The 20,403-nt window shown below is 34.3% G+C and overlaps 1 protein-coding gene across 1 annotated transcript; it reads left to right on the forward strand.

The window, feature by feature from the left end:
* The first annotated feature begins 685 nt into the window (after nt 1-685).
* Nucleotides 686-6,636, forward strand: LOC117354862 (olfactory receptor 1052-like). The gene is made up of 3 exons (XM_033932828.1): nt 686-797; nt 3,070-3,164; nt 5,650-6,636. The coding sequence occupies exons 1-3, from the start codon at nt 686-688 to the stop codon at nt 6,634-6,636; spliced, it is 1,194 nt and encodes a 397-aa protein (XP_033788719.1).
* The last annotated feature ends 13,767 nt before the right edge of the window (nt 6,637-20,403 follow it).

Genomic DNA, 20,403 nt, shown 5'->3' on the forward strand with positions numbered 1-20,403 from the left:
CACTTTCAATAGTTGGAGAACAAAGCCAGCGTCAGGTAGTCTTCTACAGTCTATGCTTTGATTGTGGCTGGAGAGATTTGAAAGGACTGAGTGGGGTTTTGATAATCGCTTCAGTGGTTGGAGAACAAGGCTAGAACCAGGCAGACTTCTACGGTCTGTGTCTTGAAAATGGCAAGGACAAATCAATATCAAGCATGCATATGTATTATCACAACATACCTTACACTTGGGTTACCAGACTTTCCATCTGGTAAAAGAGGATGCGTGGTCCCGCCCTATTCTGCCCCCGGGCCTGCCCCACCCTGCCCCATTCCACCCCCAAACCCAGCTACACACAAACCTTGTCTCTATGGGCCAGAGTTGGAGTGCATGCAACCTGATAATGTCACACGCATGCACGCGACATCATCACGTCGCAAGGGCAGATGCACTCCAGCCTCGGCCCCAATCTCACCAGCTTTTCAAAACCCGGACAAAGTGCCGGGTTTTATCCGGATGCCGGGACATGTCCTCTAAAAGAGTGTAAGGTAGGGTTACCAGACATCCGGATTTCCCCAGACATGTCCTCTTTTAGAGAATTTTGTTGGGCAGACTGGATGGTTCATAAAGGCCTTTATATGCTGTCATTTGCTATGCTACTAAGGCAATCTATGTAGAGAGGACTCACGGTACAGTGTCATATGATATGGCTGTTGCCTTGACAGTCCCACCACCTTACACCTTGGGAAAATCTGCAGTACATCTACTTGTTGGGATTATGTACCACATGAACCATCAGTCTCTGAACTTTGCTTTTAGTAAAACTAAATTTTTGAAAATGATTGCCATTTATGCAAGCGCGCTTGTGAGTCATGAATCCAGCAAAGCTAAAAATGTGTTCAGCATCTGCATTAACAGAAAGTGGATTGTTCTTTCAAATTAGGCCAGCTTGCAATATTACAGATTTCTTTTGACTGGATCTGCAAATATTGATCAAGGGACTCTGAACCACCTGACTTCAGTATAGCAAAGAATACTTTATGATCATTATTGTATTTCTGTCTAATTCATCACTCATGTCTTCATCTTTATGTTCATTATCATTGTCATGCTGTCCAGTTACAAAAGCTTTCACAAAGTTTGAATCATTGTTGTTATTCTAACAATGTTCCATCCGATGGCAAACTGTTTGAATATCTTAGATAACTATTCTCTCAGGGTTGCCATAGCTGGCATCATGCTTGTTGCAGAATTACAGGTCTTGCTGCGCCTTGTCAGGTAGAACCGATGTTTCAATCATGTTGTGAGGTCTGCAGTTTGTCCTCAAACCCAATTGGTTGGGGTTGAGATGAATGAGGCAGGAATCTAAATTTTAATGGGAAAGTCAGCTGGTCTCTTTTTTTCCCCATACAATGGAAAAGTCTCTGGTGAGTTTAAAGATGTTGTCCCCATGAAGCTAGATGATAACTGTTGCAAGAATATCAAATATGTGGGAACCCTGGTTCCAGTATTGCCGTTTCATTTGGACAGTGTGAATTCAAAATACTTGGTCAAAGTACTTAAGTGAAGGTAAAAATAAATTTAAATACTTAAGTAAAAGTACACTTAAGAAGACATTTTAAAAAACTTACTTAAGTGAAAGTAAAAAAGTTATTGCCTAACACATTTTGAATAAATTATCGCAAACAGGTTGATTGCTCCACAACTAAATTCACTTTGCTTTAAGTAAAACTAAATTTTGAAAATAACTGTCACACATACAGGTGCACCTATGAGTCATTGTTACAACTGCACTGGCAGAAAGTGAATTGTTCAGTCTGATTAAAAGTTCTTTAAAATCAGGCAAGGCTGCAATATTACTGATGTCTTTTGACTTGGTCTGCAGATATTAGTCAAGCAAATCTACAGCTGAAACAGAAGACTTTCATATAGCGAAGAATACTTTGGAGCCAATTTTCAAAAAATGAAAGATGTCCAAAAAATGGCATAAAGGAGCAAATGGATGCTTTTCTCACCCAACCCTTCCAATTCTTTATTTTTGAAACAATTTTTGCAGATGGATTTCTATGGTAGTTGTTAGCAGTGGGTCTAAATCTGAAGGGGGGCATGTTGGAGGCACAGTTTGAGCATGACTATGGCAGGCTTATGATTTAGATGTTTTTCTGCAAAAATCGAACATTTTAGAAAATGTTCAGGACTAGACCTGTTTTAACAATAAATACTAAAAAGGCCCCCAAACTGTCCAGATGACCATTGGAAAGATGAAGGCATGCCCCCCCCCCCACATTCTCCCAGTGGTCACTGACCCCCCTCATACCTCCCCAAGATTTGAATGAAGGCTTCTGGAGAAGCCTAGTGAACTATAAAGATAGGGACTCAGGCTCATATCTCGCTCTAATTACTACATTTATGGTGAAATATGTGAGCCTTCCAATACCCACCCTAATCCCACTGTACCTACGTATAGGTAACACTTGTGGACATAAGGACTATTGGTGTAGTGTAGTTGGTCTGGTGGGTTTTGGAGGGCTCCCCATACAACATAAGAGGGTTCTGGTGAGATGTGTATCTGGGTCTTTTTATGTAAAATTCACTGCAGTGCCCCCTAGAGTACCCTACTGGGATATCTGTGTTGCCAGTCTACTACAAATGCTGACCCCTCCTATATCCTGACTTGTTTTGTATGGTTTTCTGTTGGACCTTTTTTTTTTTTTTTTAAATGGTTTAAAAAGACAGACACACTGAGGACAAACATCTGATAAATGGCCTTTTTCAGAACAAAAAGATAGATTTTTGTTTTGTTTTGAAAATGGTAATATTCACTACTGGAACTGTGTGTGTGTTCTGCAAAACATCCAAACTCAGATTTTGACGTCTTATCAAAAATGCCTCTCCACTTCAGCATTGTCTTTATCATCTACATTCAAAGCAGTGCAGTCTAATTCATCACTTGCATCTTCATTTCATTTTCATTGTTATCATCACCATCATCATGCTGACAGTTACAGGCAAGACTTTCACAAAGTTGGAATCATCTCTTGTTCTAACAATTTTTCATCTGATGACAAACTCTGTTTGAATATCTTCTAGAACTGAAGCAAGAATGTGGGGATCCTTCAGTCTTGGGGCCAGACAAGCAGACATCCTCTCTAAACACCATCAATCTAGTGGACAATCACCTCAATGTAAAGTTTTCCATTGGATGACCAGAAGTCTGTTATGGTAGAGACATCTGTTCAAGGATTGCTACCAGCTTCATCTTTATCTCCACTTCATAGTGACCCAACTCATCACTGTTCTGCTTGGCTGGTGACCAGCAACTAGTTCAACAAATACAAGCAACTCCACTGTGCTCATAGGCTCTATTCACTGAATAGCAAAAATTTATGATAAAAATTGTGTGCGTGACAAGGTTTGCAATACAAAATCATGTTCCAGGTGTTGCTGCTTGAGTTGGTTTACTGAAGAATCATCTTACATCTTGCTTTTACTTTTAACTTCATCAGATTTAACTAGGTAAAAGTAATGAAAACTGGTGAAATTATTACTTTAGTAAAAGTAACAAAGCTTTTACGTAAGTACAATAACTAATTATATTTACTTAATTACTATACAACACTGACATATATTCACATGTGACTGGGTTTGCTGATCACTAGATGCCATACCACAAATGTCTGCTTACATTTGTTACAGTATGAACAGCTATTTTGTAAAGGCTGTACCCACATATGTGTCTTTTATAGAATGTATGTGTACACTTTGATGCTGCCAATTAGTCGTAACCCTATTAAAATAAGTACTTTTTATAGAATTGTCTTTCATATTATAGATGCCAGTGCTGGTGATAGCTGCATTCTATGGGGTCCTTTTATTAAACCGTGGTAAGCACTTATTGGTGCTTACTGAAGTAAAAAAAAGGCTTACCCTTACCTCCTACAAAATAAGTGTCGGTAAGTGGCTCATGGTCATGTGCTAATGGGAAACTTAGGGCTCCTTTTACAAAGGTGCACTAGCAGTTTTAGTGCGCGCTACAATGCCACGTGCGCTAGCCGCTACTGCCTCCTTTTAAGCAGGAGGTAATTTTTCAGCTAGCGCACGCTAATCTCGTGCCTGCACTAAAAATGCTAGCGCACCTCTGTAAAAGGAGCCCTTAGTGTGTGGCCATTAATGCTGGAAATAGAAAAAAAATTGACCATTTTACGCAGGGATCTCAAAGTCCCTCCTTGAGGGCCGCAATCCAGTCGGGTTTTCAGGATTTCCCCAATGAATATGCATTGAAAGCAGTGCGTGCACATAGATCTCATGCAAATTCATTGGGGAAATCCTGAAAACCCGACTGGATTGCGGCCCTCAAGGAGGGACTTTGAGACCCCTGAATGGCTTTAGCATGCGAGAATGATATATGTATGCATTCCCTAAAGACATTTTTTTTACCACAGTTTAGTAAAAGGGCTCTTATATATATTCAGCACAGCCACCTGTTTTTATTGTGATGCAGCAGCATCAAAAAATCTGTATATTCTGCAAGTCAGTATTTGAAAAAGTGTGCTTACCACAACTCTATATTGACCTGAGCCTTTATGCCTACTCTGCTGTCTAGTGTATTTTTTTAAATACCGACAGAAAGTTTTTATCTACCCTGTTATCTTATTTTTTTTAATAGAAAATTTTTGCCCGACTATCAAGATAACTCATATTTTCTAAATAGACAAATTTTTAAGTACCTTGCTAAATCATGTGTTACATTTGGCAGAAATCTCTTTTCACCAAAATGTCAGCTCCATTTCTAGCACCTGCTCCAATAGCGATACCTAAGCATGAGTACTACACTATTAGGTGAGGTCCCACCCTCCCTTTTCTTAGGATTCCCCCCCACCCACAGGCCCTTCCTATCTCATGACTTCTTATGGGAATATTCCTAACCCCCACTCCTAGGAATATAGGTTATTATAGGCCCCTCAGCTCTTTAATACCATTTGGATTTTTGCTTATAATTTGTAGGGGTTTTTCCTCTTTATAGAAATTATACAGCAATCCAGTAAATACTTCATCAACAGCCAGTGTGCTTGAATTAAAACACTTGTCAATGCAGTTGGTTTTCTAGCCAAAGCTGAAAATGCATTACAAATCACTTTCCTGACCCTTACATCAAAATAGCAAGACATGTCCCATTAATAGTCATAAGAGAACTTAAGTAACCCTTCCATGAAATAAAGAAACCTGTAACAAATACAAGCCTCCAACTGATTCTTGTAGAAGTTGACATCAGCCAGCAAAAGAATGGACATTGTCTGATGATAAATGTTCTTCTGTGTAACACCTGCATGTGCACAGAAAGGGCACTGTAAAAGGATAAGAGCATCTTTATTTACTTTACATATCTGAGGCTTTTTTTGTATGAATTTATGCTGGAACTTGTATTAGCCAGTTCATTTCATTTTGTCTTTGTGGGATATTCTGTTTAGAAATGTAAGCCATTTTAAACTACTTTTTACATGGAAGGGCATATAGACTTATTAAACAAAAATGGATTCTGAAACAGTAAACTGACCAACTAGGACCTGAAAGCCATAAAATGGCTTCATGTTGTAGGCAATCAAAATGTTTCCTTTTCCTAAAGCATCACAGACCCCACTTTAATAGCTATTACTAATGTTTTTCTTACAGGTAGCAGGCATCCCATCTCAGAAAAACAGCAGCCAGAAAAATGTAGAAGAATTTTTTCTCTTAGGAATATCTGATATCCATGAACTTCAGATTCTGTTCTACCTGTTATTTCTCCTCTTCTATCTGATCACTATGGTGGGTAATGCCTCCATTATCGTAATCATCAGAGTGGAACCTCGTCTCCAAACACCAATGTACTTTTTTCTAACCAACCTGTCCTTCATCGACATGTGCTACTCTTCTGTCACTGTGCCAAAGATTCTGGTAAACCTTCTAGCTGAGAAGAAACTGATATCATTTGGTGGCTGCATTGCCCAAATGTATTTTTTCCACATCTTGGCTAGTTCTGAGATGTTCCTCCTTGTTGTGATGGCTTACGATCGTTATGTTGCTATTTGTAACCCTTTGCGATATCCAGTAATTATAAACAAGATGACAAGTGTTCAGCTGGCAGCAGCTGCTTGGCTGGGTGGATTCGTCCACTCAACTCTACATACAATGCTAATGTTAAGATTGTCCTTCTGTGGGCCAAATGAGATAAATCACTTCTTTTGTGATGCAACTCCGCTCTTAAAGTTGTCTTGCTCAGATACTACTCTGGATGAGATTTTGCTTCTTACTACCCCAGGAATTTTAGGACCAACCTGCTTTCTGTTAATACTCATCTCCTACAGCTACATCATCAACAACATACTAAAGATTAGCTCAGCCGAGGGGAGGCAGAAAACGTTCTCAACCTGTGCCTCTCATGTCATTGTAGTTACAGTATTTTATGGAACCGGTGTCTTTGTGTACATACAACCAATGTCCATCTATTCTTCATTCAATAACAAGTTTATAACAATTTTCTATGCAGTTATTACACCAATGTTAAATCCTGTTATTTATACTCTGAGGAACAAAGATGTGAAAGGTGCACTCAAGAAAATATTGTACAGAAACTCTACCACATCAAAGACCATAAAGATAGTAAATATACCAGTTTAAAAGCAAAGTTATTAAATAAAATACAACACAGTTCATATTCCTATTACTAATATCATTTTAATATTTATATAATATTGAACACATTTCTCCTTTAATTATTCTGACTCCACCATTAGTTTATCCAGTACATGAAAGTATTCTTACAAATTATTTCTTAGGATTAAATAGTGTGCACAGATTAAGCATTAAGATGTGGTGCACACTCTCTTATGAAGAATGAGCCTTCTTTCACACAGCGTGCCCTCTTTAAGTCATGTGTACCCTCTTTACATACAGGGCCAGATTCAGGAAAGGGGACTTGTATACTGCCTTTTTGTGGCTTTGGCTTTCAAAGCAGAGGGCACTGGAGGATTATGTGGCTTGCTCAGGGTCACAAGAAGCAGCACTGGGATTTGATTTCCCAACCTCTGGGTGCAAAGGCAGCAGTTCTACCAGTGAGCCACACCTTCCAGTGAATAATGCTCAAAATTAGGTGCAAGGAAAAATCTGCAAAAATATGCTATAAAAGGCATTCAGCCTCTTTTCCCTTTATAGAATAGTGCATAGTATGGATTCCTAAACTGGAATTTGGGCATGAGGATGCTGAAACCTGGTAAATTCTGCATCATCAGTGACACGGCAGAGGGAAGGTCCCGGCGGGGCAGGCCAGAAGCAGTCTGTTCCGAGCACTGCCTCTTCCTACCAGCCACGACCACCACTGCTGCTGCTTTAGGAGATCCAGGACTCACTGAATTGGTGAGTCCAATTTTTTTAGAAAGTGAATCGATATGAATCTATTCAAATTGGCAAATCTGGCAGCACTATTGCAGCCCTGATAGGGTCTGTGACTGGAAGCCTGGAGCTAGTTGCTATGAAGTCAATAGTATGACCTTTGTCATGTGTTGGGCCAGAGGGAACCAACTTTAGGTGAATGTTCGAGAGGAATGTTTTAAAGTCCTGGACTGTAGGGTCAACTTGAGATTCTAAGGGTATATTGATGTCTCCAAGATGAGAGAGATTCTAAGGGTATATTGATGTCTCCAAGGATAAGCGTTCTAGTGAATTGGCATGCGATGCTTGAGATGATTTCCTGTAGCTTGTGATATGTTTGAAACCACACCCCAGGAGGGTGATATGTTAAGCAGGATGCCAACATTGCTGTTTCATCTTGTAGAGAACTTATATCATATATTCCAAGCCTGGTAGGGTGGCTGTGCCCATTATGGATATATGAAGAAAGCTCTTGTTGATGAGAGCAATACCACCTCTTTTGCCAGGTCTTGAAGTATGTAGGATACTATAGTCTAGGGGCAGAGATAGGCCAGTTCTGGGTTTTTCCCTTTTTTGAGCCATGTTTCAGTGAAGAAGGCAAAGCCTACATCTTTAGAGTATATCAGTTCATTTAGCAGCAAGAGTTTGTTCGATACAGATCTGGCAAAAATGCTTGAGTACCTGAATAAATTCATGTAAACCGTTCTGAGCTCCCCTGGGAGAAGGGTATAGAAATTGAATAAATAAATAAATATGCATTGGAGTGGAGGATCTTTCATGGGTGTAGAGGAAAGCCTAGTAGAGCAGCACACAATTGTCTTAAGTAACCTGATGGGTGGGCTAGTGAACCATAAAGAGGAGGACCCAGGCCCTTAGGCCACTCTAACCACTACATTTATGGTAGAAAGTATGAGGACACCAAAACCTTAATATACTGCCATATAGATGCCACCTGTAGCCATAAATTTAAATCTGAGTTAGACTTGTTTACTGCAGGCTTCAATGCTTTACATTATATTTATGCCTCAGGATAACTTTTATTATAATATCTGTTTTTAAATTTGTACTATTTTCTTTCATTCTTTTATTTGAATTGTAGCTTTCTGTTCTACAATTTTTAATTGCTTTGCTACTGGTTTTGGTTTTGTAAAAGGCAGTAAATAAAGACTAATAAACCATAAGGTCTATTGGGATGATAGACATAATAACATAGTAGATGATGGCAGATAAAGTCCCGAAAGGTCCATCCAGTCTGCCCAACCTGATTCATTTAAAAAAATTTATTTCTTCTTCTTAGCTATTTTTAGGCAAGAATCCAAAGCTCTGTCCGGTACTGTGCTTAGGTTATTGAAGTCTCCATTAAAGCTCACTCCAGTCCATTTACACCATCCCAGCCATTGAAGCCCTCCACAGCCCATCCTCAACCAAACGACCATATACAGACACAGACCGTGCAAGTCTGCCCAGTACTGGCCTTAGTTCTTCAATATTTACTATTATTTTCTTTTTCTAGATCCTCTGTGTTCATCCCACACTTTTTTGAACTCTGTCATCGTTTTCCTCTCCACCACCTCTCTCGGGAACGCATTCCAGGTATCCACCACCCTCTCTGTAAAGAAGAATTTCCTTAAATTGTTTGAGTCTACTACCCCTCAGCCTCAAATTATGCCCTCTGGTTTTACCAATTTCCTTTCTCTGGAAAATATTTTGTTTTACCTTTCAAGTATTTGAACGTCTAGGGTATACATATTCAGGGCTTCCAGTCTCTCCTCATACGTCTTTTGGTGCAAATCTCCTACCATTTTTGTCACCCTCCTCTGGACTGCTTCAAGTCTTCTTATGTCTGCCAGATATGGTCTCCAAAACTGAACACAATACTCCAAGTGGAACCTCACCAACAATCTGTACAGGGGCATCAACACCTTCTTTCTTCTACTGATTACGCCTCTTTTTATACAGCCTAGCATCCTTCTGGCAGCAGTTACCTCCTTGTCACACTGTTTTTTCACCTTTAGATTTTCAGACACTATCACCCCAAGGTCCCTCTCCCCATCCGTGCATATCAGCCTCTCACCTCCCAGCACATACGGTTCCTTCCGATTAATCCCCAAATGCAGTACTCTGCATTTCTTTGCATTGAATTTTAGACAGGTGGGTATAGTAGGTTTTGGGGGAGTTTTGGAGGGCTCAGAATAAATGATAAGTGGGTTATGGTGAGATGTACATCTGGCACCCTTTATGTGAAGTTCACTGTAGTGCCCTCTAAGGTGTCCCACTGCTCTGCTGGCATGTCTGTGCAGCCAATCCATTACAATGATGGCCCCCCTCCCATGTCCCATGAATGAAGAAAATAAGAAGAGAGACAAGCACTGGCAAATTAGATGCAAAGCATTGATAAAGAAAGCCAAGAAAAGAATATGAAGAGAAACTTGCCAAAGAGGCAAAAACTCATAACAATTTTTTTAGGTATATCAGAAGCAGAAAACCAGTGAGGGAATCCGTGGGACTGTTGGATGATCAAGTAGCAAAATGGGAAATCAGGGAGGACATAGTGGAGAGACTGAATGAATTCTTTGCTTTGGTGTTTTATGGAAGAAGATGTAAGAGATTTACCAGAACTGGAAATGGTATTCAAGGGTGATGATGCCCTGAAAGGAACTGAACGAAATCTCTGTGAATCTGGACGATGTACTAAGCCAAATTGACAAGTTAAAAAGTGATAAATCACCTGGACTGGATGGTATAAATCCCAGGTTTCTCAAACATGAAATTGCTGACCTGCTGTTAGTGATATGTAACCTTTTGCTAAAATCATCTATAGTACCTGAAGATTAGAGGGTGGCCAATATTATGCCAATTTTTAAAACAGGTTCCAGAGGAGATCCAGGATATTACAGACTGGTAAGAATGACTTCAGTACTGAGCAAAATGGTGGAAACAATTATAAAAAAAAAAATCGTGGAACACGTAGACAAACATGATTTAATGAGACAGAGTCAGCATGGGTTCAGCCTAAGGAGATCTTGCCTCACCAATTTGCTTGACTTCTTTGAAGGTGTGAATACACATGTGGATAAAGGTGAGCCGGTTGATGTAGTGTATCTAGATTTTCAGAAAGCTTTTGACAAAGTTCCTCATGACAAGCTCCTGAGAAAATTAAAGAGTCATGGGATAGGAGGCAAAGTTCAGTTGTGGATTAGGAATTGGTTATTGGATAGAAAACAGGGGTTAGGGTTAAATGTTCATTTTTCTCAATGGAGGAGAGTAAACAGTGGAGTGCCGCAGGGATCTGTACTGGGACCGGTGCTATTTAACTTATTTATAAATGATCTGGAAATTGGAACGAGAAGTGAGGTGATTAAATTTATTTATTTTTATTTTTTTTTAATTTTTATTTATAAATTTTCCATTCTTACAATATTTAAATCATAAAAAATATTATTAATTATTACATATCTAGAATATTATCATTAATAATTCATAGTATTTAAAATATAATATGATAAAGATTATACAATAACATAAAAATATAAATCCCTCCCCCTTTTTATATAATATGTTTCCATTCATTAATCAAATCCCACCCCAATCATATATAATTTTTATCATTGTGCTAAGAAAACTAATCATTAGAATAATTTGTCAATGGTTGCCAAATTTTCTTGAAATTAAGAAGATTCCCTTGTTGTAACGCTAATATTTTTTCCATTTTATAAATATGACAGACAGAATTCCACCAGAACGTATAATTTAATTTGGTATAATCTTTCCAATTTTGAGTAATTTGTTGCATGGCGACTCCTGTTAGTATTAGTAATAGCTTATTATTATTTGCTGAAATCGGACTCTTAGTTCTCATTGCAGTGCCAAATAATATGGTGTCATATGAGAGTCCTACATAATTCTCTAGTAACTTATTAATTTGGGGCCAAATTGAATTCCAAAATGCGTTTACACAGGGACAGAAAAAGATTAAATGATCTAACGTCCCTATTTCCAATTTACAATGCCAGCATCTATTAGATCTAGTACTATCTATTTTTTGCAGGCGCGTTGGGGTCCAGAACACTCTATGTAATAAGAACAACCATGTTTGATTCATAGATGCTGACTTTGTAGATCTTAATCTCCAGGACCAAAATCGTGGCCATTGAGACTCAGAAATTGTCTGACCAATCTCAATACTCCAAATATCCCTAAGACCTGTTTTCTTTTTTTTATTTAAAAATCCGTATATCAATTTGTACCATTTTGCGGCTTGGTGACCCAAAAAATCCGCCTGGAAACATAGAACCTGTAGACTATATTGATTATTTAGATTTTTCCATTCAGGGAACCCTACCTGAATGGCCTGCTTCAATTGCATCCATTTAAAATATTGTGTTTTATTTAATCCAAATTTATTTTGCAATTGTGAAAAACTAAGCAGTGTTCCTTCTGATATGACATCATTCAATGTTCGTATTCCTGCATTTATCCATTGTTTCCAGACGATTTTAAATCCGCCAATTCTGATCCTGGAGTTTATCCATATTGATTGATTTAGAGATTTAGCAATAGGTTCTGGTGACAGATTACTGATGTATCTCAATGTTTTCCAAGTGTCAAATAAAATTCTGTGGTCTTTGTATCTTTTAGGCATTGTTATAGTTATTAACTGTTCTGGATATAAAGGGAACAGGAGCCGCCATTCTAAATACAGCCAATCTGGTACATTTTCTAAAAGATCTGGGAGGATCCAATACATACCCTGTCTTAAAATATAGGCTTGATGATACCTATAAAAATTTGGAAAATTTACCCCCCCTTCCATGATTGGTCTTTGTAATGATACTAAAGCGATTCTTGGTCTTTTCCCACACCAAACAAATTTTGTAAGAACATTGTTAAGTTTTTTATAAAATGACCCCTGAAAAAATATTGGAATCATACTCATTTGGTAACAAACCACAGGCAATATCATCATTTTAATTGTTTGAATTCTTCCCCACCAAGAAAGATGTAATGGATTCCATTGCTCACACATTTCTGTTATTTTTTTCAATAAAAGTTTTTCATTCTCTTTGACTGTATCTTCAATTGTATTTTTGATCATAATTCCTAAGTATTTTATTCCATCCTCTTTCCAAATAAATGAATATGGGTCAAATAATCCTTTGGTACAATGAACATTTATTGGGAGAATTTCAGATTTGTTCCAATTAATTTTATATCCAGAAAAAGTACCATATTTTTCTATTAAATTAAGTATACATGGAATAGTAGTTTCCGGTTCTCTTAAATATAATAATATATCATCTGCATATGCAGATAATTTAAATTCAAAACTGGTAAATGATATTCCCTTTATCTCCTTAGTTTTGTTTATTGCAATTAATAAAGGTTCTAGGACAATATCAAAAAGTAAAGGAGACAAAGGGCATCCTTGTCTAACTCCCCTATGCAAGTTAAATCTATTTGATAAATTATTGTTAATATATAATCTTGCTCCAGGAGAGCTATACAATGTCTGAATCATTTTAATAAAACCGGATCCTATACCAAACCATTGTAAAGCTTGGTATATAAAATTCCATTCCACTCTATCAAAGGCTTTTTCTGCATCTAAAGATATTAAAAAAGCTGGATCATTTATATTTTTTGCTAAATTTAATGAGTGGAATGCTAATCTAGTATTATTTGATGAATGTCTTTTAGCAATAAATCCTGTTTGATGTACATCAATAATGAAAGGAAGAGCTTTTGCCAATCTTAATGCTAATACTTTAGCCATTAATTTGTTATCCACATTCAATAATGAAATAGGCCTGTAATTTGATACCAGAGTAGGATCTTTGTTTGGTTTTGGTAAGACTATAATTATCGATTCTGCCATAGTACCAGAAATATTTTCATTCTTTATTTGATATTGATACAAATTTAACAGATGTGGTAATATGATATTTTGGAAAAATTTATAAAATTCAACAGTATACCCATCTCCACCTGGAGCGGATCCAACTCTAAGAGATTTCAATGCTGTTTCTAACTCTTTTAAAGATATAGGTTCTTCTAAACTTCCTTTTATATGATCTGGAATATTTGGTCCAATATATGAATTTAAAAAAGTTAATCCGTCTTGTTCTTTATTTTTATAAGAATTGGAAGTATATAATTCTTTATAAAAATCAAGAAATTGTGTTATAATATCTTTTGTGTTGGTATGTGTGTTACCTTGTGTATCTTTGATTGCAATAATCTTAGATTTTCTTTTCTTTACTTTAAGAAAATTTGCTAATAATTTCCCCGCTTTATTTGAATTTCCATAATATTGTACTTGTTTATTGAAAATGTCTTTCCTCACAATTTGAGAAGAAATCTCATTATATTTAACTTTTAATTTTAATATTTCTTGTAATGTATTATTTTCCCATTTCTCAATTAATTTATTTTCTAATAATTTAATTTGTTTTCCTATTTCAAGAAATTGTTTTTTTTTTTGTTTATTAATAAATGTTGAGTATGAAATAATATTTCCTCTCATAGTTGCTTTAAAAGCATCCCATAAGATCTCAGCATTAATAGTATCTGATTCATTAAATTGAAAGAATTCTTGCATTTTTATTTTAAAATCTTCAAGAAATTTTGAATCCGCTAGTAAATCATTATTAAATCTCCATATTGAATCAAAGTTTTCAACATCATAATTTTGAAGATTAATCCACACACCAGCATGATCTGAAATTATAATGGGATCAATTATTGCTTTTAGTACACGCTGCGCTATATTATTAGAAACAAATATATAATCAATTCGTGAAAAAGATTTATGGACCTGAGAACAAAAAGAAAATTCCTGTTCATTAAAATGAAGAATTCGCCATATATCTACTAAATCACAAGATAGTATCAAATTATCTAAGCCTAATGATTTCATAACTTTACTTGGTTTTTTATCCAAAATCGGATCCATTACAGCATTGAAATCCCCTGCTACTATTAAATTAGATGTAGCCAGTGGTAAAAGTAATTGTTGAATTTGTTTAAAAAACTCCATTTGATTCGTATTAGGAGCATATAAATTGAATAAATTCAGGGTTGTATTTCCCAGAACCATTTCGATATGTACCCATCTACCTAAGGGATCATAATTAATTAATTTAAAATCTGCATTACATTTTTTGTTTATTAGAACAGCCACTCCAGCTTTTTTCTTTAAAGCCGGTGCAAATAAACATTTAGAAATCCATCCTTCAGATAATTTTTTTGATTCAATTTCCGAAAGATGGGTCTCTTGAATGAAGTAAATGTCCGCATTTTGATTTTTAAGGAACGATAATAATTTCTTCTTCTTAATAGGATGATTTAAACCATTGACATTCAGCGAATACATTTTTATATCCATCTAATTAATAATTATGTTTTAACCAATATTCTATGATAATTAACAAGATTAGTTCCTAGCACATTCAATAAAAATTTTTCTCCTATCCCACCCATTATTTTCCCTCCCCCCCACCCATTATCATATTCTGATTTGGAACACGCATTGGTCATGCAAAACCTAAATCTCCATCCCAAGGCAACTAATAATTCATTATATTATTTAAAAACATATTTCTAAATTCAATACATTCTTTATACTTCCACCCTTATATAATTGAAAATTATATCCATTTAATCTATAAAATTTTATAAATTTACTGAGAATTATATATATTTGATTCATAAAATTAAATTCAATATCATGCATACATGTAATATAATAATCTTAATAAATAAACATATTACAAATATAGCTCTTATTCTCTATATATCTGTTATTCATCATGTAAATTAAATATATCCATTTTTATAAAAATATTAATATTAATAATAATGCATTTCAATCATTTTCATAGATCATCTTCATAATAAATTAATTTGAATGAATAATTGAATAAAATATACATTTTATATCAATAAATAAGTTTTATAATAAATTCCTATTTTATTAATTATTTACCAATCAATTACTTAATTCCTTATTTTTCCATAATAAGTTAATATGACTGAATAATTGAATTAAATAAAAATTTTATAATAGACACCTATTTTATTAATTAATCCCTTCAATAATCAAATTATTTTCTTGTATATATTTCATAAAATTATAATCTTCTTACATAGAATTAAAATATTGTTTTTATAATAAATTAATATATTTCATTTTTAAGTCTTATTCTCAATATAACAATAACAAATTTTCCTTTCAATATTTTTAATGATAAATTCATTGTAAATCATTTCATTATTCATTAATTATAATAAGTTAATATGCTTATATAATTGAATAATTCTCTATTTTGATTAAAATATGTATTTTATATAAATATTTTAGTTTTATAATTTATTTATTTATATTTTAATAATTAAAAAAAATTTTTTTTTTCCATTAATATTAATGAATGTGGATGCTAATATTTTATTAATAATTAATTTAATAAAATAATATTATATTATTGCATCCACTATATCAATAAATTATCTTTCCAGTTAGTAACATTTATGTCTTATTTTTTTTTTTTAATAATCTTCTTTATTTTCCCTTTTTTCCATCTTCTTTCTTCTTTCTTCTTTCTTCAGCTGAATTGTTCCTTTTATTCTGTTTTTTATGTAAACATAGGTTCTTTTTGTGTCAAAAATTCTTTCAGTTTTTCAGGGTCTTGAAAGTATATGGATTTATTTCCACTGGATACTCTCATAGTGGATGGATAATATATTCCATATATGTAACCTTTTTCTTTCAACTGCTGTCTGTATGTGAGGAATTGTTTTCTTATGTTTGCTGTATATTTAGCAAAATCCGGAACTAAAATCAGTTTTGATCCTTTATAATTCAAGTTTTTATTTGCTTTTGCCATTTTTAATATTTCCTGAGCATGTTGGTACCTTAAAACCTTGAATATCAAAGGTCTTGGAGCAGCCTGGTTTACTGGCTTTCTTGTGGGGATTCTGTGGGCTCTTTCAATTTCTAACGGCCATTTTGAATTGAGCTGAAGCAGTTTAGGTAAAAGATTTTCCAAGAATTGTACAGGATCTCCCCCTTCAATATTTTCAGCCAGCCCTAAAATTCTGATGTTCTTTCTTTTTCCTCGGTTTTCCATATCCACCAATTGATTTTTTAAAGCTGCTACTTCTTTTTTATCTTTATCATATTCTTGTGTGAAGGATTCAAATTTCTCCATTTTTTCTTCCATCACTGTCATTCTCAGTCTTTCGGTTTGGATCTCTTGTTTCATGTTGAGAAGTTCTTCTTTAACTTCAGAGATTTTATTGGCATTTTCAGTCAGCATCAGTTTTATTTTGAACAGTTCAGTCATAATATCGGACTTTTCAGTGAGTTCTTCAGTTTCCATTGGGAACGGCACACTCGATGGTGACAGGGGAGTTACTTTTGTTCTTTTTGCTGATATACCCGATGTTGAAGGTTTTTCAGCTTTTCCCTGCTTCATACTTGCCATTTCCGACGTTGTTTTATGTATTTTTAATAGCGATTAGACAAAGTGAAAGTTTTATTTTTATTCCGTTTGTTGCCTGGATACGGGAGCGCTGCGGTTAGGCTGCCATATCGTGCGCGCTCCAAGCCACGCCCCCTAAATTTTTTTTTTTAAAGATAGCCATTGTCATTTATTTAAAGAAGCTTTTAACATTTGATTTAAATTTTACAGTATCCTTTTTATATAAAATTCTTTTTTTTTTTTTATAATCTTTATTCATTTTCTTTTGTTACAACAAGTGTTTCATATAAACTTATTAGATACTTAAATATATACACTTGATATACATACTTATCATCTTCAAGTTTAACATTTTTTTAGAAATTAATTTTATACAAGTTTTATAATATTATGCAGTAAATCTAGATTTATATAATTTCTTTTGAATGTAGTATTCCCCCTCCCTCCCTCCCTCCCATTCAATCAATAATATTTCAAAACAACTTTATTGTAAATTCATTCAACATTGATATAGTGTGTAAATCAGAAATAAAATCCCATCTCATTTCCCTCTAATCAATTTTTATCTTGGGAAAAGTTAATCATTCATTATAAAATTCTGTTAATGGTCTCCATATCTTTTGAAATTTATTAATATATCCTTTTTGTGTTGCTATGGTAAGTTCCATTTTATATATATGACAAACAGAATTCCACCAGAAAGTGTAATTTAATCTGTCATGATTTTTCCAATTCAATGTGATTTGTTGTACTGCTATTCCAGTTAAAATGTATAATAATTTGTTATTATTTGATGTTATTTGACTTTTTGTTCTCATTGTTGTTCCAAATAATATAGTATCATATGTCAAGGCTACTGGGTTTTCTAACATCCTATTAATTTGAGGCCAAATTGATTTCCAGAATGTTAAGATGAATGGACAAAAGAATAGAAGATGGTCTAATGTCCCAATTTCAATATGACAGTGCCAGCATCTATTAGATTTAGAGCTATCAATTCTATGTAAACGTGTAGGGGTCCATAAAGCTCTATGTAAAAGAAAAAACCAAGTTTGTCTCATAGATGCTGACAACGTACATTTTAACCTCCAAGACCAAAGTCGTGGCCATTGAGATGCACTAATTTGGTGCTTTATCTCAATGCTCCAAATGTCTCTAAGACCATTTTTTGGTTTTTTATTTATATATCCAGATATTAATTTATACCACTGTGCAGCTTCATGTCCTATTGAATTTATCTGGAAACACAAGAATTCCAAGCTGTGATAATTAGTAAGATTTTTCCATTCAGGGAACCCTTCTTGAATGGATTGCTTCAATTGCAACCATCTAAAATATTGTGTTTTATTAAGATCAAATTTATGTTGCAATTGTGAAAACTCCAGCATTTTACCATTTTTTATTATATCGTCTAGAATACGAATACCTGCTGTCATCCAGTTTTTCCAGATTATTTTGAAACCGCCTATTTTGATCTTGGGGTTTAACCAAATTGTTTGAGTTGTTGATTTACTAATTGGAATAGGAGTTAGATTACTTATATATCTTAAAGTTTTCCATGTATCCATGAATATTTTATGTTCTTTGTATAGCCTTGGCATTTTGATACTAACTACATGACTAAGACGTAATGGAAACATAAGTCTCCATTCTAGCCAAAACCATTCTGGGATATTTACATTGGGCTCTGGGAGGATCCAATACATACCTTGACGTAAAATATAGGCTTGATGATACCTATAGAAGTTGGGAAAGTTTACCCCTCCCTCCGCAATTGGTCTTTGTAGTGACACTAAAGCAACTCTGGGATTTTTCCCAAGCCAAATAAACTTTGTCAATATTTTATTTAATTTTTTATAAAAAGAATTTTGGAAGAAAATTGGTATCATTCCCATTTGGTAACAGACTACAGGTAATATCATCATTTTAACAGTTTGTATTCTTCCCCACCAAGATAAGTGTAAAGGGTTCCATTGCTCACACATCTCTGTTATTTTTTGTAATAAATTTTTTTCATTAATTTTCATTGTGTCATCTATATTTTTTGTAATCCAAATTCCAAGATATTTAATAGCATCCTCCTTCCAAACAAAAGAGAATGATTTAAATAAACCTTTTGTACAATGTATATTTAATGGAAGTACTTCTGATTTGTTCCAATTTATTTTATATCCTGAAAATTTTCCAAATTTTTCAATTAGTTCAAGTAAATGTGGAATGGTAGATTCTGGGTTCCTCAAATATAATAATAAATCATCAGCATAAGCTGATATTTTATATTCTTTATCTGAATGAGGTATACCTTGTATCTCCTTTACTTGTTGGATTGCTAATATTAAGGGTTCTAAAACTATATCAAACAGTAAAGGAGATAAAGGACAACCTTGTCTAACTCCTCTTTGTAGATTGAATTTTTCTGAAAACATATTATTAATGTATAATCTAGCAGAAGGGGAGCTATATAATGTTTGTATCATTTGTGAGAATCCAGGACCTATACCAAACCATTCCATTGCTTGATACATAAATGTCCATTCTATTCTATCAAAAGCCTTTTCTGCATCTAAAGATACAGCAAAAGTGGGCTCGTTCATTTTCTTTGTTAAGTATAACATATGGAATGCTAGTCTAGTGTTATGAGATGAATGTCTTTGAGCAACAAATCCTGTTTGAGACATACTTATAATATGTGGGAGAGCTTTAGCCAATCTTAACGCAAGGATTTTTGCTAATAATTTTCCATCTACATTTATTAAAGAGATTGGTCTATAGTTTGATACCAAAGTGGGATCTTTATTTGGCTTTGGCAAAACTATTGTTAATGATTCTGCCATAGTGCCATTTGTACAACCTTTATTAAGTTGATATTGAATAAGATTTAATAAATAGGGTAATAAAAAGTTTTGAAATGTTTTATAAAATTCAACTGTATAACCATCACCACCTGGAGCGGATCCAACTCTAAGGGATTTCAAAGCTGTTTCTAATTCTTTTAGTGATATTGGTTCTTCCATACTTCGTTTTATATGTTCAGGAACTTTTGGACCCTCTAATAAATTTAAGAATTCTAAACCTTCCTTTTCTTTATTTAAATAAGTCTCGGAAGAATAAAGAGATTTATAGAATTTTAGAAATTGTTTTAAGATTGGATCAATTTGTGTAAGTGTTTCACCATTTTCATCTTTTATAGCAATTATTTTTGTTTTCTTTTTTTTCACTTTTAGATAATTTGCCAGTATTCTTCCCGACTTATTTGAGTTTCCATAATACAGTGCCTGCTGTGCAAATAAATCTTTTCTTATCATTTTTGATGATATTTCATTGTATTTACATTTGAGTTTTAACAGTTCTTGTTGTATAGAATATTCCCATTTTTTTATTAGTTTTAATTCTAAATTTTTAATTTCTTTTTCTAAATTAGAGTATTGTTTTTTATTTTGTTTGTTAAGATAAGCCGAATAAGAAATGATTTGTCCTCTTATTGATGCTTTAAATGCATCCCATAATATTTCTCTAGAGATCTCATCTTTATCATTTA

Source organism: Geotrypetes seraphini, chromosome 2 (assembly GCF_902459505.1).
Source record: "Geotrypetes seraphini chromosome 2, aGeoSer1.1, whole genome shotgun sequence".
Classification (NCBI taxonomy): Eukaryota; Metazoa; Chordata; class Amphibia; order Gymnophiona; family Dermophiidae; genus Geotrypetes; species Geotrypetes seraphini.